Source organism: Oncorhynchus nerka, linkage group LG2, assembly GCF_034236695.1.
Source record: "Oncorhynchus nerka isolate Pitt River linkage group LG2, Oner_Uvic_2.0, whole genome shotgun sequence".
Taxonomy (NCBI): Eukaryota; Metazoa; Chordata; class Actinopteri; order Salmoniformes; family Salmonidae; genus Oncorhynchus; species Oncorhynchus nerka.
The window spans coordinates 74,045,600-74,068,802 of NC_088397.1; the positions used below are offsets into that span (position 1 = coordinate 74,045,600).

At 44.7% G+C, this 23,203-nt stretch overlaps 2 protein-coding genes across 7 annotated transcripts; both read right to left on the reverse strand.

Annotated features, from left to right (window-relative positions):
* Nucleotides 1-141: 141 nt before the first annotated feature.
* Nucleotides 142-7,810, reverse strand: LOC115142378 (double-stranded RNA-binding protein Staufen homolog 1-like). Its single transcript, XM_029681769.2, has 16 exons — nucleotides 7,620-7,810; nucleotides 6,387-6,705; nucleotides 6,190-6,311; nucleotides 5,753-5,903; nucleotides 5,421-5,574; nucleotides 5,101-5,275; nucleotides 4,621-4,716; nucleotides 4,273-4,491; nucleotides 3,885-4,028; nucleotides 3,516-3,662; nucleotides 3,271-3,349; nucleotides 2,825-2,982; nucleotides 2,465-2,632; nucleotides 1,748-1,870; nucleotides 1,366-1,454; nucleotides 142-1,146 (listed from the first exon to the last, which is right to left on the reverse strand). Exons 2-16 carry the CDS (start codon nucleotides 6,574-6,576, stop codon nucleotides 1,050-1,052), a joined length of 2,112 nt encoding a protein of 703 aa, XP_029537629.1. The 5' UTR covers nucleotides 6,577-6,705; nucleotides 7,620-7,810; the 3' UTR covers nucleotides 142-1,049.
* A 263-nt stretch (nucleotides 7,811-8,073) lies between these two features.
* Nucleotides 8,074-22,747, reverse strand: LOC115142388 (protein polybromo-1-like). 6 transcript variants are annotated; one of them, XM_029681805.2, is made up of 31 exons: nucleotides 22,635-22,747; nucleotides 21,929-22,078; nucleotides 21,603-21,700; nucleotides 21,235-21,382; nucleotides 20,717-20,866; nucleotides 20,244-20,429; nucleotides 19,947-20,045; nucleotides 19,562-19,739; nucleotides 19,201-19,417; nucleotides 18,804-18,945; nucleotides 18,474-18,571; nucleotides 17,889-18,030; nucleotides 17,432-17,569; nucleotides 17,136-17,247; nucleotides 16,733-16,940; nucleotides 16,113-16,413; nucleotides 15,692-15,828; nucleotides 15,259-15,470; nucleotides 14,970-15,149; nucleotides 14,728-14,885; nucleotides 13,860-14,102; nucleotides 13,313-13,458; nucleotides 12,869-13,026; nucleotides 12,510-12,693; nucleotides 11,682-11,889; nucleotides 11,093-11,291; nucleotides 10,693-10,806; nucleotides 9,999-10,160; nucleotides 9,235-9,299; nucleotides 8,868-9,066; nucleotides 8,074-8,627 (listed from the first exon to the last, which is right to left on the reverse strand). In XM_029681805.2, the coding sequence occupies exons 2-31, from the start codon at nucleotides 22,064-22,066 to the stop codon at nucleotides 8,464-8,466; spliced, it is 4,884 nt and encodes a 1,627-aa protein (XP_029537665.2). In that variant the 5' UTR covers nucleotides 22,067-22,078; nucleotides 22,635-22,747; the 3' UTR covers nucleotides 8,074-8,463. The 6 variants fall into 6 exon arrangements, with proteins under 6 accessions (XP_029537665.2, XP_029537676.2, XP_029537684.2 ...); XM_029681816.2 differs by having other exon boundaries at nucleotides 11,721-11,889; nucleotides 18,795-18,945; XM_029681824.2 differs by having other exon boundaries at nucleotides 10,735-10,806; nucleotides 18,795-18,945.
* Nucleotides 22,748-23,203: the final 456 nt, after the last annotated feature.

A 23,203-nucleotide genomic window follows, 5' to 3' on the forward strand; every position in this document is an offset into this window, starting at 1 on the left:
GCAGAAACACACCTGTTGAGAGACTAGTTTAGGCTTGCACTACACGTCCAGTCCAAAACGTACCTACCTTTATCATCTACCATTTTGTCTTGGAACATGAGGGCACATACAGTAAGAACAAATATACAACAACTCTGATGGTTTTGTTTTGTGCGTGATAGCATAAGTTTTACTTACATTTCATGGGGAGTAGAGGTGGTTTGACAACAAGGGGGGATATCGTGCTAGGACCGTACGCAACACAGACTTATACTGCCCCGACACCTCTGACAGTGGGGACAGACATCACACACGCTATACTTAGTCACAAAACCTTCGCAGCCCTACATGGTAATGTAGATAAACACTGTTCACTTGCGGTGGTTGTTGTTATAAAGCACTCTAGGAAAATCAACAGTGGTTTGCTAGCTGCATCCTATCCTTCTATGGGGTCCCATACTTCACAAGTAAACACTATTGTAACAACCAGACCTTGGTTAAAAAGCTATTTTAAATCATTTCAAATACTTTAGCTGGGTTTGATTATTCCATTTCCCCAGTCAAGCTCAGAAGCAAAACGGCAAACTCCGCCCATCTGGCACTCATAAAGCAAACTCTCCACATATTTGAAAGATTTCATTTGTTTTTTTTAACCCAGGTTTGTTAACAACCCTCCAATAATTCCAGGGTCAATGAAGACTTAAACAACATTTAAAAATAAGAGAAAAATCTCATTAGACAAAACGCTTCTTCTCAAAAGCTGATTTTCACAGTTATCATATTAACATTATTCCATCTTATCTCAACATATATATATTGGCTATGATGCAGCAAATTTGTTTCTATAAAGCAACAAAAAATAATGAATAATGTGCCCAATTAAACAAAATCAAGGAGGAGGAAATAAATGTCATTTTTCTTCTATCAATCTTGTTTAACTGAACATTTCATACAATATGAACACTAGTGATGGTTGCCCTCAGCTTCCTGTAGAAATCTAAAACAGCCTATCAGAACAGTGTTAGTTTTCTTTTAGTGCTTCTTTCAAACAACCAATGGTGTGCGTCTGTCTAGACAGTGCCATCCAGAGTCTGTTGTCCCAAGGTGCTTGAGTTAGCCTGTTTGATGAGGAGAGAGTCACTGCCCTCCATGTCCTGTTTACCACACCTACAGAAACCCAACAAGACAGACAAGTGTTACCAAGTCATACGGACCTAGTTCTCAGGTTGAAGAGAAATTAGGATTTCTGAATAGCTTTTGGAATGTTTTCGGAGTTTTGCAACCCTAGAAAATAAGACAAATATATTAAACTATTATTATTATTCAACCTCAATAATAGTGTTCTCTTATTGGTCCTCATCTGACCTATTAGATGTATGGTCTTACCCAGAGAGTGGTGCGTTCCCTGCCCTGTCATTGGTCTGCTGCTGGTGCTGGTCCAGTTCTGACAGAATCTTCAGGATATTCAAGGCAGCCTATAGACAGAGGGAGGATGTGGAATATTTGATGTAGCCTAGATCATAATTTCCCTATTGCTTGTGCCTGTATATGTCTGATTTAGAGCATCAGGGTCGTGTTCAGGGGGGACATGTGTAACAGGGAGGAACTTTGTGAACATGTCCAATATACTTGTTTTCTTAGCAATGCAGTGCCTTAGACCGCTACGCCTCTTGGGAGACCAGCTTTTTTTTCCTACAGTGTGCCCTAATGAACAAGATCCTGGTCTAAACACTAACGCTCCTTCAGTGTGGTTGTGTGCGAGTCTAACCATGTCGTGACAGGACTCCACGTCCTTGCCAATGCCGTGGCTGATGAGGGGGGGCTGGGAGGAGCAGTTGATCAGCGATACAAATTCATTCTTGTTGTTTTTGGGGAAGTCTTTGTATTCCACCTGCAAGAAAAGCAACAGAGGATATTAATACTAACATTAACACTCCACAAAACATTCATATAGTTGTTTCAAAATTGGGGTCGCGACCCCAGGAACTGCAGTGGGGTCGCCCAACAACAACAAAAAGGTAGAGATTGTATGGGACAAAATGCAAACATTTTTGAGAAAGATAATTTATTACAATGTAATAATATTGAGTAAATATATTTATCAGTTTCTTATCATTTGGATAAGAGATGAAAATGTAATGAATTGAAGGTTATTTGTTGATGTAAAAATGGATGAATTTACTGATTTTATAGCTGGGGTGGGTTGGAGTAGACAGAAATTTGTGGGAGAAAATATTATGTCCCCAGATATTCTGGCGGGAAAAAAATGAAGTCCCCAATGAAAAAGTTTGAATACCACTGCATTAATAAAAAGTTGAATTGTGTGTGTGTGTGTGTATTTGTTCGTGTGCACACACATGCACACACACCATTGTGTCTATGACTACCTGTAGTCCCTGTACATTAGGCCAGGTAGTTGAGCAGTTCGGAGGGTCTGGTCAGGAACCCATGGGGTAGGTGTTTGTGTGTGTGTGTATGTGTGTACCTGCAGTCCCTGTACATTGGCCAGGTAGCTGAGCAGTTCAGAGGGTCTGGTCAGGGGTCCATGGGGTACTAGATGACCCACACTGTTCTGGCTCTTCAGAATGGTCTCGGCGGTCAGGGAGGCACCAGCGTACAGCAGCTCATTGGCGATGATGGCCGTCAAGGTGGCCTTAATATAATAATAACAATACTGTGTATTTGCATAGTGCTCATCTTGCTAATCAAAGACACCTTTACAACAAAATATTGAAGTAGTAAAAGAGAACATCACAGGACTAAAATAAACATACAAACTGTGAGGTTTAAGATAGCAGAGCTAAAATAATACCATGGCTAATTCCACTAAAACAAAGGGACACACCTTGGCAGGGTTGGCCCGGGGACCGTAGTCCTTGTTCTGGTGCCCCTGGCTAGGGCTGGCCCCTACAGCCTGGGCCACCTCGGGCACCATGAGCAGAATGCCTGCTGGGAGCTGCTGGTGGCTGAGGAAGGGCAGGCGGTAGTCCTCCTCCTTGGAACCTGAGAGATGATGGGGGGAGTCGCCAGAGACATAATCATGTAAAACAGGAAGGAAGGAGAACACGGAATGAAACACCCATGTAACGTAAAAGTATCCCACTTTCCCAAAATACTAAATCAGTCATCCCGCATAACACTCTGGGGGAAGTTTGTGGATTACCTCTGCTCCCCAAAAGGGTTTAAGTCGAGTAAGTAAAATGTCTCATACCAAATCCAAACAAAGTGTACTGCATAAAACAGTACATATCAAAATATATGTAGTTTCAACCCTGCGCCTGAACCACTCACCCAGCGACTGGCTCTCTTCCACAGAGCCTGGCTCAAAGAAGGTCACTTTCCTCCCATCTCCATTTTTCTTCAGTGGAACCTTGGGTCACATGATCAACAGAAAGAATACACGGCTCAATGATCATTCAAGTCAATACAAACTATCTTTGCTATGAACTACCTGATAGATAAGCACATGAGTGGAGTCTAACTAAACCAGTGGTCTGGATGGGATGCCTCTGGTGGCTCTTGGGGACCTACTGTACCTTTTCGTCCGTTTTGAGCGCAGGTTTGTGGGGCTGCGGCTGAGGCACTTTGAAACCTAGAAGCTCCAGCATCTTCTCTGCTGCGTTCTTCTTTGCTACCTTCTTACTGGGGCCCAAGCCCTCCGCACACTGACCACACACCGTCACCTGGTGACCACAACCACGGGTCAGAATGAGAGAACCATAGACACTAGTGAGATGAGAGAACTAGCCTAGATAGGCATACACACTATGGCGCAAGCTCCACATTGCCCTCTGATAGGCTAGGTGTTATATTGCTCACACTTGTCCAATCCCCTCAGACCTACACAAGTGCCCTAGGCTAAGAGCAGGTAGTGGTAGGCTATGTTCCAGGGCCTCCTGTCTCACCTGCATAACAAACTCCCTGCGTCTGGGCAGCCCCCTCTCTGTCAGCATGTTGTACTCTGGTTCCTTCTCTTTCTTAGCCTGCTGGATCTGAGCCAGTCTGCTGATGGGGTTCATGCCCTGGCCATATTCTGGACTGGTCTGCAGCTGGAGGGGGACGGAGAGAACAAGCACAAGATCAAACATTCCTATAAAAAAAAATCCAACCATGCAAAAGCTTTCCCCATTACCCCTCCTCTCCCTTCTGTTGCCCTTTAAGAATTAACAATGGCTTTCTTAGAAGCCCTTGTTCTTTTTTATGATGTACAGTACTTGTATTCACTGCCAGCTAGGAAGCAAATTTCCCATCTGCCCTCTATTCTCCCTGACCTCACCCCCCTGGTCCTCTCACCTTAATGATGGACTTGGTCTTCTTCTTGATGCGTGCTGGCTGCATCTTTTCCACGCAGGGGATCAGCTGGGGCAGTCTCCTCAGTTCCTCCAGCACGGCTGTAGCTGCCAGCTTCTTAGCGATCTTCTTACTCTTGCCCTCGCCCTCACCACAGAACTCCCCCACCGCCACACGCACCATGAAGCTCTTCATGTGGGGAGGACCTGCCTCCTTCAGAACCTGTGGGAAGAGGTAAGGGAAAGACAATTAGAAAAAGACTTGGAAAGGTATATCCTCAGGGGAGAGAACATAATTAGTTCCACTATATAACTGGACTGTTAGTTGAGCAAATGCAGGACCAAAGCCTACCTCAAAGTTGACAGGCATGTTCCTCTTCAGTGCGATCTCAAACACCTGGCTGATTTCTGATTTGTTGAGGTTCTCTTCAGTGTCTTCTCCATTCATCTGAAATGAAATAGTTTGTGTCAAAACATTCTATCTGACAGCTGTGTATGTTGCAGCAGAGTGGCTATAAGATGCAGCGGAATTTCTCTGTGTTGCAGAATTGAGTCAAATATGTGCCCTTCACGTTGTGAAGAACACCGGTGTAGTGATCCATGTAGCTGGTGTTGCCCTCTGGGCAAAATACCAGAAATGTTCCCAAACTTTCATCCAACTTTTTCCAGGAATTCCAGTTGGAGTATTCCCAGAAACAGAAAGGAATAAGCAGGGACTGTTCCAACCCTAGTGTTTTCTCCCCAGTTCTGACCCCAGGCAGTTCTGACCCCAGGCAGTTCTGACCCCAGGCAGTTCTGACCCCAGGCAGTTCTGACCCCAGGCAGTTCTGACCTCAGGCAGCTGCTGCAGCAGTATGGGCTCCTTTTGCAGAGTCTTCAGGGCCTTGGAGGCGGCATCGTGTTTGGCGAGCTGCCGCGTACGCCCCTTCCCGTGGAACTGCTGGCCCCCGATGTTCAGCTCCATGTGGTACAGCACCGGCCCCACTGGGGGAAACGGGTAGTAGTACCTGACCACACACCGAGAAGACAGGAGACACTCAGGTATAGCTTTTACTGACTGACTTACCTAATCGTGCTGGCCTCCAATAAATGCCTGGGGTATTAATTGAAGTTTTACAATGAATACCCCCCCAGAAAAACAAATGGACGTACTGTTGCATGGAGCGTTGGTAAGGCCCCGGTGCCCTGATGTTGTAGTTGAAGCTGGGTGGTCTCATCCCAGGGTAAGGGTCTATGGGCTTGTACATAGGCTTCATCCCTAACTTCATACAGAGGGAATTCAGCTCCACCGTTTGCGTCATGCAGTCTAGTGTGGTAGTACACACACAGATGAAACCGAAAACACAAACACAACACATTAAATAACAATAGGCACCAAAACTTTAATACACCTAGTGATCAAACTCAAACCCTATTTAATGTAGACTACTTAATGCCACTGACTATCAATGTTTCCCTATCATGATACTGTGCAACGTGATGACCTGTGTTGTTGCGGGTATTGTTCCTCATGCTAGGTTTGGGCATTGTGGTCTGGGCCAAGGCTGTGGCAGCTGCAGAGTGCTGGGCCTTCTTTATGCTGGTCCCCTCTGCCTCCCAGTGCTGATCCCCTAGCGATAACCTCACTGAGAAGATCTGGGAGAGTAAGGAAACAGAAGAGAGAAGTAGATAGGGATAAATCTCTGTTATAAGTATTAAAGAGCAGGAAGGTAGACATAAAAAGCACACTGATGACTGATCTTTCCAGGCTTGTGTTCAGTTGTCACAAAAGGCCAGAAATGGTATGGCACTATCTGAACTTGTTCAACAAGAAACATTTGTTTTTATTTTCAGTTGCAAAACCTTTTGCTACAGTGAGTGTATCCTTATAAACACAACCTAAGTTTGCTAGTGAGTACCAGTGGCTGGGTTGTTGAGTTACCTTGGAGTGAGCTGGTCCTTGCTCACAGAGCAGCTTATACTCAGGCTGGATCTTATTGAAACGGGCTAACTCATTCACCAGACACATGGGGGTCTTCTCTTTAGGGTTTGCCATGTTAGATACTAAAAACAAACAAACAAAAACAGATAAGCCCATTGAGAGAGACACACAGACAGCTTTGACACACACTCACACACCTGTGGAGGTGGGGCTGAAGGGAGTGGCTGAGCCCAAGGGCAGGGCTGAGCTCCGAAGAGGGTGACTGGCGCTCTCAGAGGGCAGCGGACTCGAGGCACAGGGGATGCTGTACCCTGGCTGGGGCTGAGACAGCTGCTGCATGGGGCTGGCAGCAGCACTGGACATAGGGTTACCCGGACACTGGAACATACTGGCTGGTTGGGTTTAGGTGAGTCAGCCGGTTAGCTGAGGTTGCGTTGAGGTGGGTGCTTTTCAGTGCAGCAGCGATAGACGTTTAGGGTTTATTGGATTTTGAGAGGAGTGACTGCAAAGCTCTCCCTGAAAAGAGGGTAACAAAGAGAATGGTATAGTGTTTGTTTTGGGGTAGCTTGTTAACTGCATTTTGAGATGCCACATTCACATCACTACAACAAAGCCCACTGTCAGTGCCTTGCACAACTGGCTTTCAGGGGCCTTTGTTGATCCAGGCCAGCAGTGACAAGACAGAGCAATTAATACGTTGCAACACCTGACAACACTCATGCATGAAATGGTTATAAGGGTGCTGTGATTTTGCATTAGACATAAAACATGAATGGATTGCAATACATCCAATACAGAGAACATTCAAACGTCAATTATTTCCCTGCAATATGGCTAACATAGTCAGTATAACTTAATACCAAACTTGGTGAGAGAACACCAAGTTTGGAATTCCAGTTGGAAACTGTCGTTTGAAGGTTCTTTGTAAGGCGTGTTCCGCTAGCTACAACTTAGCTAACAGCAAGCTGGCTAACTTCGTTTCATATCACATAACTTACCTACTAACGTTAGTACCCAACTACTATAATGTATTTTTTACAAAACGGTCATTGATTAATTATGGTTGACTAGACAAATGCAGGTGGTTGCACGCTTGTTATAAGTACCGGTAGGTAGCTATCGAACCTAGCCTAATATTAAGCTAGATATGGAAGTTAGCTAAGTTATCTAATTATCGAGGCGACGTCAATACATTTCACACTCATGGCGTTTGTATTTGAATTTTAAATGTGCTTTGAAAACACAACTACAGTATAGTTATAATTTGCAATGACACGTTTGCATCCGGCATAGCAACATCTGAAGCACTGAGCTTAAAAATGAACGATCCGACGCCGCAAGCTTAGCCATCTAACGTTAGGTAACTCCTGCAGCAAATCATGTCTGGCTAGCATTTAGCTAGCGTCTATGAGTCGTCTAATAAACCTCACCTCGTTATCTTTCTGTTCAGTTCTTAGTTATTCCATTTGGATACGTTGCTTAAGTGTTGTATTGGTTTGTTTTTGCGCCAGTTGTGTAGGGTTTCCGTGTGATTTGGGATCAAAATGTTTCTAGTGAAGAGGTGGGGGAAAGGCAGACAAGGCAAACACTAAAGAGAATGGCCCAATCTTGGCTGTCTCTTCCGGGAAATGACATCGTTCAGCTAGGAGGATGTCTGCCTGGAAAGTGGATTATTTTGTAGCTAATGAATGAACATTAGAAATTTCATAGTATAGACATTTCTGTTAGCCACAGACAAGCACACCCATAGCTCCAATAAAGGCTCAGAAACCATTTGTGAACACTACATATGAGAGTGGCCACACCTAGGCCTGAATTTTATGCGGGATATCTCCCGTTATAAACCTTGTGGTGCATGGGTGACTCAAAAAAGAAACAACCATAAATGTTCTCAGCAAATTTATTTTGTCAGTGACTAAGAACATGAACTTACATTGAGAAATCTTCACAAACATGATACAAAATAAAGAAATTACAAACCTAAGCTTATTCTGCTCTAAAAAATATATAAAAATCCATGATTGATTCACTATAAAATATTGCTTCTCTATCACCTAATTCTTCTTCCTGTGTCCATTCTACGATGAGGACAGTGAGCAGTGACAGTGGTCGTGTACCAGGTTAACTACATTGCAGACATTTGCATTGAATCAACCAATGGTCGTGTGCGATATGTGGTTAGCTAATATGTTAAACACCTATCCAAGTATTTTGGAGATCTGGCAGGTGTCTGCAATGTAGTCAGCCAGGAACACATACAGCTGTTAGAGGTTTCTACAAGTTGTACGCCTGACGTATGTTCAGTGAGTCTCGAAGCATCAGGTCCCGCAGGCGCCACAGTGCGTCTGCCATCGTCGTGTGGGCTCCCTTGCTCTTCAACCAATGGGAAGGGAGTCTGCTCTCCTGCTCTTTGGACAGGTGGACATCTCTCCTACGTGCTATGGAAATGTGACACGTTACCCATCACAAGTCATACCATAAACCCAAAAACTGAACAGTCCAAAAAAATGCAACAATAAATGACACCTAAGAGGACAACTATTCAAGAGAATGTTAGAAAACATGGTAGTACAGTGAAGGAAATTGTTGTAGTTCATTCAGTATGCTGCAGGACAGGTGCTTGGAAAGAAAGGCAAACGCAGTACAGAAGAACAGCAAATTTGTGAGTAGAAATATACCTTTGAGAGATTGGTCCCACTTGCTGACAGTGTTGTTCTCTGCGTTCAGGCCCTCAATGTACTTGAGGTAGGCCTCAGAGTGGAGCACCCTCTGGGTCTTGGGCGGTGGAGCCACAAACATGGGGGTCGTGGGCTGGAGGTGGGAGGGTTGCCCTAGCTGGCCCATGCCTGGGTATGGTGGAGGGGCCTGCATCCCAGGCTGAGGGAGATACAGGTAAACAATAACTTTCCCACTGCATTTGGATACAATATAACATATGGAACTAATGGAAATCCAATCAGGAATCATACACAACATGCAAATAGTTCCAGATGATAGAAAGTATCAGTGCAGTAGCTCATTGGTCATTGTAAGTTCGACTTTTACCTGTTGCATGTAGTGGTGGCCTCCGGGACTTCCTTGCATGCCATTCATACCAGGACCCATCATACCTATCACAACGAGTTCCCACAAAATCGTGACAAGACGGCAAGCACTGTTATATGAGGGTAATAGTTGTTGCCTGATACATTCATAGTGCAAGCTATATAACATGGTGGATGTGCATAGAATGCATGCTGGAAAATAAACGTGTGTGATCTTTACAGAAACTGGTGAGATAAAGGGTTAGCTGTAGTCATTGCTCCACAGGCATTACATGTTTGTTCATGTGTTAATTGAGGAGAGCATGGATTCTGATGTTTGAGAGAAATTAGATATGAGAGTAGATGTGTAGTGAAGTATGTGTGTAGAGAAGTAAATGACGGTGGACCCCTGTAGTGCTTGACGGACAGACAGACTGAAAAGGTAGTCAGTTGCACACGATATAGCTACGATGCAGAGCATCTTCATTTCAAACTGTCTGTCTGCCAGGCAGTCAAGCAAGCACCTCTACACACTACCTTCTTTACTTTCAATGTGTTTTGTTCTGCTGCCTGCAGCTCACCAACTCTGGAGTGCACTTTATCTCCTAGCAGACAGAGATGTTTGGCAGCCTGAGTGGTCAGTGGGCCACCACAGCACAGCCTGCCTGTAGACCAGGTAAGCCCCTCCAGCAGGAGAGACAGACACGACTGACTGGGAGCTACTGACTGACCAGGACAGGTGTGGCCTTGGCCTGGATTGGACGGTGGCTGGTTGGGGGTCCTTACCCGGGTGGGGCATGCCAGGGTGGTACCCAGGCATACCTGGCTGGAAGTGTTGGGGGGGCATCGAGCCCATATGGTGAGGTGGCATTGGGCCCATACCCAGCAAGCCCTCATAGGGGCCCTGCATGGGCATACCGTAGGGGGGGCCATAAGCTCCCATCATGCCTTAAGAGGAGGAGGTAGGGAACGGACAACATATCCATGCATAAGTGACATGCAACTGACATGCACTACACATATTAATGAATGATAAGATAACAAAAAAAATCAACCAGTTAGTAGGCAAAACAAGCATGGTGTTACTGTATATCTCTACATGCTGATGGAATGAAATAAAAGGTTAAATAAAACAAATACTCTTCTTGTTCATGCAGTTGATTTGGATCATGCATTTGATGCAAAACAAATAAACTGATGGAATACTATACATTTAAATTAGTAGCAACAAACAAAAACAACCGCAGCCTATAATGAGGATTCAGTTGAAAGGCACTGGACAATTTTCAGATAGGAGAAAAAGTTGAGTAAAGGTTGAATCGTTTTAGCAGTCCAGCTAAGTCCCAAGCGATCGTGCTGTCTCCCTGAATCACAAATCAACCCCTAGCCCCTATTCTATAGAAATGTATGCACACCTGTGTGCTTAGGGGCTAGTGGTGTATTTGTGTTTCACTGCCTGTCTCTGCGAGTTAGGGGTTACCTGGACCAGGCGTCATTCCCATCATGGCCCCTACTGGGGTACCTGCTCTAGGGGAAGCTTGCTGCTGGGCTGCCCTCTCCCTCTCCTGCTGCTCCACCACCCTGGCTGCCCGCTCTGGAACAAACAGTAACATGCATGCTTCGATAGATTCATAACGCTAACATTGAAGGGACATTACAGTCCAAAATCAAAGTTTGTCAAATGTTTGGCATGGGATTTGGACTACTTTCGTGACCTGAAAACAGATTATGGAGTGTAATAATGTCCCTTTAAATAATGACATTGTCACCTGGCTGGTACATACTGATTGCAGATCTCAACCAGTGCATGAATCTACTGGTGTAACTAAAAGACTCTGTATAGACACCTCAGTACTAGTATTCTTCCCTGGCCTTCCTACCTTCATACTCTACTTTCTTGGGAGCATCCAGGTTCCTCCACTCGGTTCCCACCAGACGACTGAGCTCCCCAAAGGAGAAATCAGGGTGGCGGGTCTTGATGACTGAACGCATCTCACTGCTGAACAGGATGTAGCCGCTCATGTTCATCTTCCTCTTGGCTCCATCCTTCTTAGACACACCCTTTACCTTGGGCGTGGACTGTGAAGGGAAACAGGGGGTAGACGGTCAATCAACAGTAACACATACAGTTTTTAATGAATTCAAACTCAATTCCATAAAGAGATAGATTGAGAGGCCCTAGGTAGTGATGTACACATTGGTTTTGTAGGTGTGTGTGAAGAGCTTTAAGATCTAGGGGGAATGATGGTAATGGGTGTAAAATCATGGGTAGGGCTGTGTGTGATGCATGAGCGGCTGAATGGAGGGGTTATGTGGGGTTGGGTGTGTGTTTGATTGGAGTTAAGAGACTTGTTGGGACAAAGGTGGGTGTATGCATGGAGGTGGAAGGGTAAATCTGTTGAGGTGGGTTGTGTGTGAGCAGAAGGGTACAGCATTTGGGCAAAGGGTGTGGGTGCGTGGATGTAAGACCTGAGGAGGGGTGTAAGGCATGATGTCCAAATCGCTTGCCAGAGGGGTCTGCATGATGGGCATGGAGGGAGTCTCTGGAGCCTCGTCCTCATCCTCCAGGTCATCCAGATCCTCATCCCCCTCATTCATGTCTGCCAGCTTCATCTCCAACTCTTCAATCTTCTTATTCAGCAGAGGAGACGGCTCCTTCTGGGGCACTATCAACTTCCTGGATATGAACCAATCAGAGAAGAGGGTTGATACCAGCCAGACAAGAAACTCATATGCTATCAAGCGAATAAAATCTTTGGCTGCAGTTAGATTCTCTTCCCTTGTTCTCCCTGAAGAGAGCAAAGCAGCTTTCTTAGCCTGGGTGTACACCGGTCCAATCCACGAGGGGGTGTGAATTAGTTCAGTGCACACTTAAGGGGGAAATTGGAATAAACGGAATAGGGCTTTTACCTGTTCTATGTTAAAGGCCCAATCAGCAGTTGAAACTATAACAAAGCGTTCTCCCAACCACTGTTTCTGTAAAAATCTGACAGATGCGGCTGGAGAAATATAATCACTCAAATTTATAGACAAAGCTATGGATGCAAGGACGGACCACCCATGTTATTAAAATTATAGTTTAACCATGTTGAGGCTATACATTGTTTGTTTACAAACATTGGAGTAAAAAAAAAACGTATATATTTTGGGTTCTGATGGGGTACGACATTTGAAATAAGCTCATAAGTTATAATCTTCAAGAATCAATGGGTACATATGATTCATGCATATTTCCTAAATGGATGTAGCAACTGCTGATTGCCCCTTTAAAATGTTCAGTATGTGAGTGGCTCCCACCTGAAGTAGTAGATCTCATCGTCCACCACCTTAGCGTGGAGGGAGAAGCGCTTCAGGCCTTTAAACTTCTTCATTTGCTTCTCACTCTCGATGTAGCGGCTCTCGCACAGCAACACGTCCTCCTCAGACACCTCAGTGGGCCGACACGACAGGTAGTCCTTAAAGGACGACACCACACATTTACCTGGAGGAGGGAGGGAGAGCGTGATGGTTAATTACAGGACCACTCCAGGGGGTGCTATATGTCAGAAACGGTTTTCAGAGACTAGTCTGGCAAAGGTTAGATAATGTAAACAGCAATAATGTGTAGATTGAGTATTTGCATGTTGAGTGTAGTGACTTGTAAAGTGGTGCGGTACCTATGACGCAGGTCATGGGACATGTCTCCTCCAGGTTGCTGAGAAACACCTCTCTCTTGTAAAACATCCTGGTGGGCTCGTGTTTAGTCTCCTCTGGGTGGATGAAGATGGGCCCGAAGAAGAAAGCTGCTCCGTCACGCACCCACAGCTTCTCTATCCTGTTTACAGCCCAATCAATTAAAACTGTTAGCTTCCTAATTGTCACATTCACAGACCTAAACCACATTTCCATATTGAAAACACAAAGCTGACTCTATATATTTCTGGGACTTCTCACATCCCATCTCCCTTGCCTTCTTCCCAACTGTATGGGAGAAGTAGGTCCAAGGTGCCTCCCCTCGGACCTTGTTCTTCAATACATTTTGAGGAGGTGGCAAGGATTTGACTAAAGAGCCTCTCACACACAACACATATGAAGAGAAATACTAGGTTTGATTGACATACCTGCCGATGCGTGGTTTAATGAGCTCATGTGACTGGATGTAGACACAGTCTCCCACCTTCAGCCACATGTTGTTGTAGTGAAGCTGGTCATAGTACGGACAGCCTGGCTCCCCTCCAGTCATCTCCACTGGCACATCCTCACGCTCCTACACATCACACAGTAGGAGAGCACACACACTCAGTAACACTGATATAGTGTTGGCGCCGCAACAACAATATTCAGCTTTACCCCTCTAACACCTTTTACACTAAGTGTACTGTGCCGACTGATATTTTCCTTTCCCATTGTCCTTTACAGCACAGCTCCAGCAACTATGGTGGAAGCTTAACCAGTACAGCTCGTCTCAGTTTAGTTTGGCTCAGCAATATTTAATACATTCTAATGTTTAGTGTTATTTAATATTACATCGGAGGTATTTGCCCAATGAAGTGTTGCCTTACAAGTACAGTAATTGTGGTGGTCTTATTTGTGATGGACATGTCCTATAAGCAGGGCAACGGAAATTCATTCTAAAATAAAGAGACCCCCTGTGCTCAGACCTCTCACCTTGTCGACGATGCTGCGGCTGCCGTTATCAGCCACGGCCAGCAGTTTCTCCTGATCACGTTTGGCATACATGGAGGCCACCCGGACAACGGGCAAAGGCACGTCCCGAGGGACAAACCTCACGGCGGCTGGCACGGCCCACAGCTTGATCTTTTTAAAGGCCTTGTTCCTGGCAGAATAACGGGACTCACAGACGTACACGTCCTCTGGTCTGACTCCCTCAGGTTGCAGCTTGAAGTAATCCTGTTGAGGAAGCACACGGATGATCAGTGTGTTGGAGGGGATCAATTTAAAGCAAGGCAGTGGCTAATCTTAATCACATAATGAGAAGTTATTTGGAATACAAGGTGATTTGTAGATCAGTGATTCTGCGTAGTAGGACTGCAATGTGGGTTGGGGGGGTAAATCGATATATAATATCCCAATATGTAACTTTGACGATATAGCGTATCTTTTTGACAATATTGCGCTAGTTGGCTGTACATGCATTAAAATAGGGAGTTTTAGGCACTTGTTTCAATGACTGATCAAAACTTGTTTTCCATTGGCTCTCTCGTCACTCTACAGCAGACATATGGCGAGCAATATGTTTGGAACCTTGAATCGCAATAAAAAATAATCACAGTATCAAATCGCAAACGCATTGTATCGGCACCAAAGTATCATGATAACATTGTATCGTGAGGTCCCTGGCAATTCCCTGCCCTAGTAGTCAGTGCATCTTATATTACAAATGACATTACAATTCAGCTCAAATAATGATGTTATCTTATCCAATAGATGAGCATAACATTTCAATTGAATTACATACATCTATGTCGCAGGTGTGTGTATTATCAGAACCGTTCAGATAGATACATGACCTTACCTTGACAAACATGACCATGCATTTGCCCAGTATCTTGCTGACTAGTACTTTGTTGAAGTAGTCACTCTTGAAGACCTCTTGCTGGAGGAACTTGCGTGTTGCCAGATGGAAGGTCTCACCGGGCCTGTAGAACCAACAGCCATACAGCCACTTCTCACCTACACACATGGGAAAACAGAATAACACATTACTGACAGTAAAGCAGTTTGTGCGCGTCTCAAAGTGTGTGTCGTGTTGGTTACCTGCTTCGTCCTCCCACAGGCGCTCGATGCAGACGATGTGAGGCTTGCGGTTGGCCTCGGCCAGCTGCACGTAGACACAGTCTCCCACGTGGTAGGTGCTGTTTTCAAAGCTGCAGTCCTGACTGTACATCCTCTCTGGCCCTGCACCTCCCCCAGCTGGGTCCTCAGCCTTCTCTCCCTCTGGAAGCCACATAGAATATGATAATACAGCAACCGCACATTATATAGGCCTCAGACTCAGTCACAATCACCTGCACTGACACACACCCGGCCCCATGCCATCACACACCTTTATTCTCCTCCTCCCTCTTCAGTTTGTCCTCCTCCATCTCCTTGGGTAGTTTCTCTCTCTTCTCCTGCTCTACATCACTGTGCATGTGTTTAGAGGTGTAGCTGAGAGCCGGGGAGAGGAGGATCTCACCGTTCTTACACAGCTCATCTCTGATCTTTATAAAGAACTGCTGCAGCTCCACCGCATCCTCAAAGATCTCAGAGTCTGTCCTGTGAAGGGACAGGGCAAGGCATGCAGGGTCAAAGGTTGAGGGTTCACGGCGAGATCAGTTAGATTTAACTTGGTTCCTGGTTTAAGTTGTGGCATGTTTCAGCTTTCTATCAATGCTGCAATCTAGAATCAGATGCATAAACTCAAAACAAAGACTCAGAAAGGTTGGAGAGCAATTCAAAGCGACAAAGGCCTTTCTAATGATGTGCAGACTACGTACCTGTGCAGGCGCCTGGCCTTCTCCAGCACCTCAAACATGTGCTCCTGGAACACGTCCAGCCTGCGGTAGCGTCCTCGCTCCACGTTGGCCCGGATCACGTCAAAGTTGAGCAGAGGCTTCTCTGGGCTGGCCGGGTCCTGTTGAGGTTAGTTCACTTAGTTTAATGGTCGTTCAGAACTTTTTATTAAAAACTCAATGACTGCTATTACAATAAACATAAGAATTTCTAAATGCTATACATCTTTGTTTAAATCTAAAAGAGTCTGACCGGAGGCCATTTGAGTGCGGATTTAGTTTTGCCTGTTAGATCACACTGAATAAGATTACAGACAGGGGGCACCTGATCCTAGATCAGCACTCCTACCCTGATAAACTGTGAATACGACCCCAGGTAGGGTACGGACGATCTCCTATCGCTTACCTGGGCAGGGATCTCAGCCAGTGAGTCGCTGTAACACCTCCCCTCCTCGTCTTGGTGTCCAAGCACAGACATAAACAGGTTCCTGATCAGCTCCCTGACTAGAGGCCCCACAGCAGGGGGCGAGCCACCCTCCTCCACTCCCTCCTGCAGCCTGCGGGTCTCCAGGAGCACGCGGTGGAGAAGCAGAGCGTCGCGGTAGATCAGGCTCTCTGGCTCGTTGTAGGTACAGGCGTTGTTGAACATCAGGGCAAAGTCTTCCACCAGTGCATCCACGTCCTGATAACGGCCACCCGCCATGTGGCTAGAGAAGAGGAAGAACATAGGACTTTATTTATTTTCGAAAAAGATTAGTCTTTTTTGCTTTATTGGCTCCCAACCCCAGAGACACACACACACACAGAGGTTGGAGCACAGGGCGCACTTTAGGGGATAAGTGCCTTGCTCAAGGGCACAACACCAGAAGATGGTACATCTAGGATACTGATACCAGAAACCCTTCAGTTGTTGGCTCACTCTGCACCAGATTCAAACAGGGCTAACTTACAGTTCCTGGCCCAGCTCTCTAACCTCTCAGCAACCTCACCTCTAGCTAGCCACACACAGGTTAGCCTGTAGCTTACCTGCGCAGGCGCTCCATGTCGATGGGCCTCTTGATGGTGGAGTAGTAGTCAGGCAGCTCAGCGCGGGATGGAAGGCGCAAGAAGATGGTGGAGATACGTCGCCCCCTGCCATCTGTGTAGTTCCTCACAGCATCATACAGCTCATTGAGGCGCTGCTGCAGCGGGGTCAGGTATTTATTGGACTTCTTAGGAGACGCGCCACTCTTTCCTACAGAGAGAGATGATGGCGAAAAACATGCATGTGAAATGGACAAGTATACAGAAAGTACAAAAATACTTGAGAATTTCCATGTAAATGTTATCAGAACATCAATATACATTTAGCCTTTACTCTCGTTTTTAAAAATGTTTATACATATTTCAGAAGTGCTGTTAAACACCCATAGAAAAGAGTCAAACATACTTAGTTTGAGCTTAGGCGATCCCAAGTTGTCAGTGCCCTCTTCAGGAGAAGCTCCTAGCTCCTTCCGCTTGTCCTTCACGATCTTCTCCAGGATGTCAGCATCATCATAAACCTCCACAGCAAAACAGGTCATTCAATCCTCCCTCCCATGTTGGTGTTCATTAGGGCATAGCATAGCAAAACAAAATTATGTTTCTTATTGGCCAAGTTCAGGTAATAACTCCCCGTTTTACTTTATCTTATGCCTACGGAACACTTTGTGACATGGCCCTGTGAGTGATTGGCAGTGGTCCTACCTGAGATCCCTCCTCGTTATAGTGGCGTGCGTTGCGGAACATCAGCCTCATGTCGTCCATAAGGGCCTCTTCGGTGGCATAGCGCTCTGAGCGGATGTTATGCTCCATGGTCTTAAGATCCATGGGCTCCAGGATCACCTGGTAGAAGGGAGGAGTTAGGTTAATATATTAGCCAATCTACAGCATCCGTATCGATACCAAGATTAGGGAATCAAAAATGTAAATGTTAAAGTAATATTTCCCATTGCTGGACCAAGATCTATGTTTCAAATAAACAAGATTCTGCTTTGATTTAAAATGTGTGGCTTTTCTCCAATGCAATAGGATGTCCAGTACTCACTATATTCTGTTAGGGGGGAAAGAGAGAAAGAAAAAAAACTTTTCATCTTTGTCTTAGCAGCCCTAGCAAACCACCAACTAGTGGATTGTGAAAACCTGGTGTTGACTTCATGCCTACCTTGTAGTAGTCTGCGTAATCCTTCTTGGAGGGCTTCACCATGAACAGATCACAGAGCCTCCGGTTGGTCCCTGCCTCTCTGGCTTCAGTCACTGCAGCATACAGTGCCTTCATACGGTTCTTCTTCACATTCTTCTTATGGCTAAATGGCAAGAGGTGGTTATATTCAATAAATGTTTTTATAAAAAGTATGAATTTCAGCACCCCGCGGAAGGGCCACAGTTATCCAGGACAAAAATAGGTACAGATAAAAACGTACAGTCAAAAAACTCTTAAAGTACTAACTGATGGTGACTCAATGTTGTTGCTAGCAAATCGCACGACCAGTTATCAAAATTCAACTCCACCTCGATATAAGAGAACGGAGTTGGGCTGCCTGCAGGCAACTTGAATTGAGTCTAATTACCTTGGCAAAGGGTAAACAAAAGCAGGAGGGCAGCAGATGTAGATAAACATAACACAAAATAGTGAGAATGAAAGCTATAGTTGGTTGACTTGGTGTGAGATGTCAACGACTGCATCTCTCTAGATGTGGTAATGAAAGAATGAGAGAGAGCGCGGGAGGGAGGAGGTGGGGGGTCCTACCTTTTCTTCTTGGTAGCACTGCCAGTTCCTGTGTCAGAGGACAGAATGCTGTCCTGATCCTCTTCATCGCCTCTCCTCAACAGCTCCCTCTTCTTCATCTGCAAAACATTCATTACATATCACGGTCAACAATAGCGTACTCACCATTCAGACTTTTATACACAGAAACACTACCAGAATTTACATTTCAATGTCTTGTATTCCTAGTTGCATTCCCAACTCACCAACAGAAAGAAATCCTACCAGTGTACTCTGAATGACTATTATATTCAGCCCTTTCCTTAACAATCAACAGTATAAAAGGCAGATAAGGTCCAATACCCTACTGACCAGCAGGACCTGCTGCAGCCGCAGGGCCCGTTTGAAGATGGCCGAGTTGGGCACGTTGTAGCGCTTAGCGTTCTCAAACATCAGAGTGAGGTCAGAGTCCATCTGCTCCACGCTCTGGTACTCCCCGTTCTTCATCTTCTCCCTGGGACAGAGGACAAGGTCGGTCATCATTCACGGATGGGTTTTATGTATATCCAAAGTAGCAACAGGAGCTGGGCAAAAAGAAGGTCCAAAGAGTTTTGCTGATCACAAAAGAATATCACATTTGGGAGAAGCAAAACAGCGAGTGGACATGATCTTTTCCTCCAGTTCATCATTCAATGACGTTAGTTAGATGGCAAAAAACTCTCCATGTACAGTACCTATAGGACGATGTACTGTAGTAGCCTATTCCTACCTGATCTGCTGGAGGGCGATGGGCTGTTTGATCTGCTGGTAGTAGTCAGGGTATTCTTTCCTGGAGGGCACCTGGAGGAAGGGTTCAGAGAGGAGCTGTCCCTGGCTGTTCCTGCCCCCCCTCACAGCCTCATATAGCTGGAACACTGGGTTACCCATGTCCATACTGGAGCTCAGGCACTCCGCCTCAGACTCACCCTCGTCATAATGCACAGAGCCTGGAACACGATAGACAGAGGAGTGCACACAATTAGTCACATATACTTATCCCTACTGAAACAAAGCTATGAAGAGGGTTTGGTCTCAAAGATTAAACAATTCAACTCTAGTTAGTGTGTGTGTATGTGTTGAGACAAACTCGCCAGAGAGCAGGGCGTCCTCGTCACTCTCTGAGCCGTACTGCAGAGCCAGAGTGATGGCAGAGAGACGGTCTCCTTGGGCTGACCTCCGGTTCCTGATGCGGACACTGGTCTTAGTGGGCTCAGCATGGTCGATCTCAGTCTTTCTCTGGATAAAGACCTTCTTGATGGTGTTAGCATCCTTAACATCAAATTAGGGAAAGCATTGTGATTAGTGTGCTATGTATAGCATCTACAGTACATTTGGAAAGTTGTAGACATGCAGTAAAATCTAGAGTATAACATAGCTCTACTGAAACTAGACTTTCAGCTCAATTGTACACCAGAACATATGAGAATACGGAAATGCAGCATAATATATATTATATTCAGCATAAGATAAATATACCTTAAAAACCTGAGATCCTGGTTCATTGTATGTTTTTGCATTTTTCGCCAGAAGGTCAACATCCTTGGCCATGGCGGTGACACTTTTGTAGTACCCAATCTGAAAAAGACAAATAATCAGTAGTAGTCACAAGATATCATGGTTAGGTTACACAGTTATATCTTATATAATTACACAACGCAATAAATTATGTCAAGTAGGCCTATATTAACTTGTTTATGTATCAATATGCTTAAATCAATTAGATGTCAATCAATTCTACACAAATCACAATGCTTCAGGAGGTGAATAGGATACTTGTATTCTCTGAGCGATGGCTCTAAGGTCAATGGGCTCCTTGATAACGGCATAGTAGTCTGGGTAGTGCATTTTGGAAGGCAGCTTCTGAAAGAGCTCACTGATGACCCGTCCTGATGTGTCCGTGTATGACACCACAGCATCCAACAGCTGCTCCAAAACCTCCTTCAGGCAGCTCGGTGGAGTCTGCAGATCAGAGCATACAGGAACAATAAGCTATGATCCCAAGCACATCCACTGACTATGCAACTTGAGTTGCAAGTGTTACAGAGCTTATAAAGAATTGTTCAACTTAGCTTGACAGTAGCAGTTGTAGACACATTAAGTGATAATGAACAGTATTAGGTGGTTGACCTGACACGAGATATGAGCTATCAAGATTTATTTTATATTCTATGATAGATGCACAGCAAGGAAATCGAAGATCATGACAGAGGTAAAACTGATTTGTCCAGATGATCTTTGAGCTTTACCTCATCTTCAGTGGAGAGAGCAGGATTATCCAGCATGTCTTCACCATCGTCATCATCTTCATCACCATCCCCTGGCTGCACAAACTCATTCCTGATGTGAACGTAGAGTTCCCACAGCCTGCAGGCTGCTTTGTACTCTTCACTCTCAGCCTGATAAGTCAGAGATAAAACCATGACTAACCTGCAGTGTTTGAAGGATGTTTTTCCTACTAGTCAGAGTAACCATGTTTGTTATTAGTCAAAGTGTAATGGCACAACGTACAGCATAATTTGGGGCGGCAGGGTAGCGTTGGACTAGTAACCGAAAGGTTGCAAGTTCATATCCCCGAGCTGACAAGGTACAAATCTGTTGTTCTGCCCCTGAACAGGCAGTTAACCCATTGTTCCTAGGCCGTCATTGAAAATTAGAATTTGTTCTTAACTGACTTGCCTAGTTAAAAGGTAAAATAAAATTTAAAAAATAATCAAGCCTTCAAGATTTTCATCTCAGAGTTTCCACTGAACATAGTGTGTGTCACCTTATAGTAGTTCTTGGCATTGTTGAACATAAGCTGGAAATCAGCAGTGAGCTGCTCCACATCTTGGTAATCCTCTGATTTGAGCTTCTGCTGGATCTTGGTCATGTCTATGGGCTGGGACACCACCTCATAATAGTCTGGCAGGTTCCTGGAGGAGGGAGAGGTAGATAGAGAAAAAGCCTCCAGGTTACTTCTACATTAAGTCTATGGTCATTTGGCATCAAATGTTAGAAAGTGGGTTGAAATGGGGAGGGATTACTTGGACATGTCAAAAAAATACACAGGTTAAGTTCTGTGTTGCGAATGTTTTGTTACCGTGTGCCCTGATGAAATCACCCACCCATCTCTAATGTCAAATGGTACATTACCTTCTCTTTGGTACCCTGATGAACAGCTCACAAAGCAGCCTTCCCTGGTCATCCTTGTGGTCCCTGACAGTGTTGTACAACTCATGGCACACAGCAATCTGTTTTACACAAAACATGGTCAAACAATGTGTGCCAAAGCAGGTTACAGTACACGAATCCAAGTTTGGGATACTTGGATTCAATGCACGAATAAAACATGACAAAGCTGCCCAAGTGTCAAACAACAAGGATGTTAAGAATAACAAGCTTTAATTAAGGGGTTAGTTAGTTTGGTCTGATCCCAATAATTTCATACATCAGCGCTAGAACTAAGAAAATCAACTCACAGGGTCTACTGTAGGAACATTAAAGGCTCTTCGTCTTTTTCGTCCGCTTCCAGGAGTGGAGGATGCATCGTCAAAGTCCCCTCCGCTCACACTACTGGAGGGAGAGGTGGCCCTTCTTCTTTTCGAACTCATTTGCATAACTGGTGGTACCTTAAAAAATATAGATGTAAAAAAAAATCATCTTTATTAAAAAAAAATAACACACCGCGTTAGCTTGGTGGCTAGGTAACGTCAACTCTGCAACTTACTGTATAATATATTATACACACTGACTAGCCCTGTAACCTTAAATAATTGTTTGTTGAGACTAACTGACATCAACGCAAATATGACCATGTTCCCTTTAAAGTTGTTAGCTAACTAACTACATAGCTTGCTATGTAGCCGCTAGTTATACGTTTATGCTCACGTTAGTTTGTTAGCTGGGTATTTCAAACGCGGGACACGGAGATCTTCGTATACTATTGGTTTATTTCGCTATCTAGCGATACTTCATTTAACTTAACCATAACAAATATAGAGCAACGGTGGTAGCAGACCGTTAGCGCGTAGCTAGCTAATGTAGCTAACTAGCTACAAACAAAGGCGAGCGCCTAAAATGTTCGCTACACGCTCAAACAGAAATTCGATCAAATAACTAGCAACCTAGTTGTAATGTTAGCTACTTTGTTAAACTAATTTAAGGCAAAGTGCAAAGCAGGCTTACCTCAATTGTTATATATTTCCCTGAGCAAAATAATGTGTTGTACTGTATATCTAGCTAAAGTCAATTCATATGAAACGTTAGCTAGTCAGGCGCCTCCCCATGATTGCCGGAAGTGACAATATACAGCTGCGTTCGATTTGGAACAAGTGGGAAATAGCAAAGATTAATTTCCTAGAGCTGGGGCCAATTCCAAACCTACAACATTATCCTAACCCTAACCACATGAATGGTTTATATTTGATTCAATGTAATAGATAAATACCCAGTCTGAGGTCCTGAAGAACTAGACTAAGTTAATTTGGTTGCGTTGAGAATGTGCCTTGCAGGTAACATAGATAGATGTCTGGAATGGTAACAACCTCAATACAGATTCGATTGAATTGACATGCAATTATTAGTCTAGAATTCTCCGAATCAACATTATTTTGTTTTAAAATCTCAAATTAAATCTCACACGCAATTTCTATTGTATATCTATTGTATGTCATGAAATTGCACCCCCTCGTGAATAGCCAGCCCAAATAGCTTATAATAACATCATCATGAAGTCTAATGCGGTATGTTAGCTT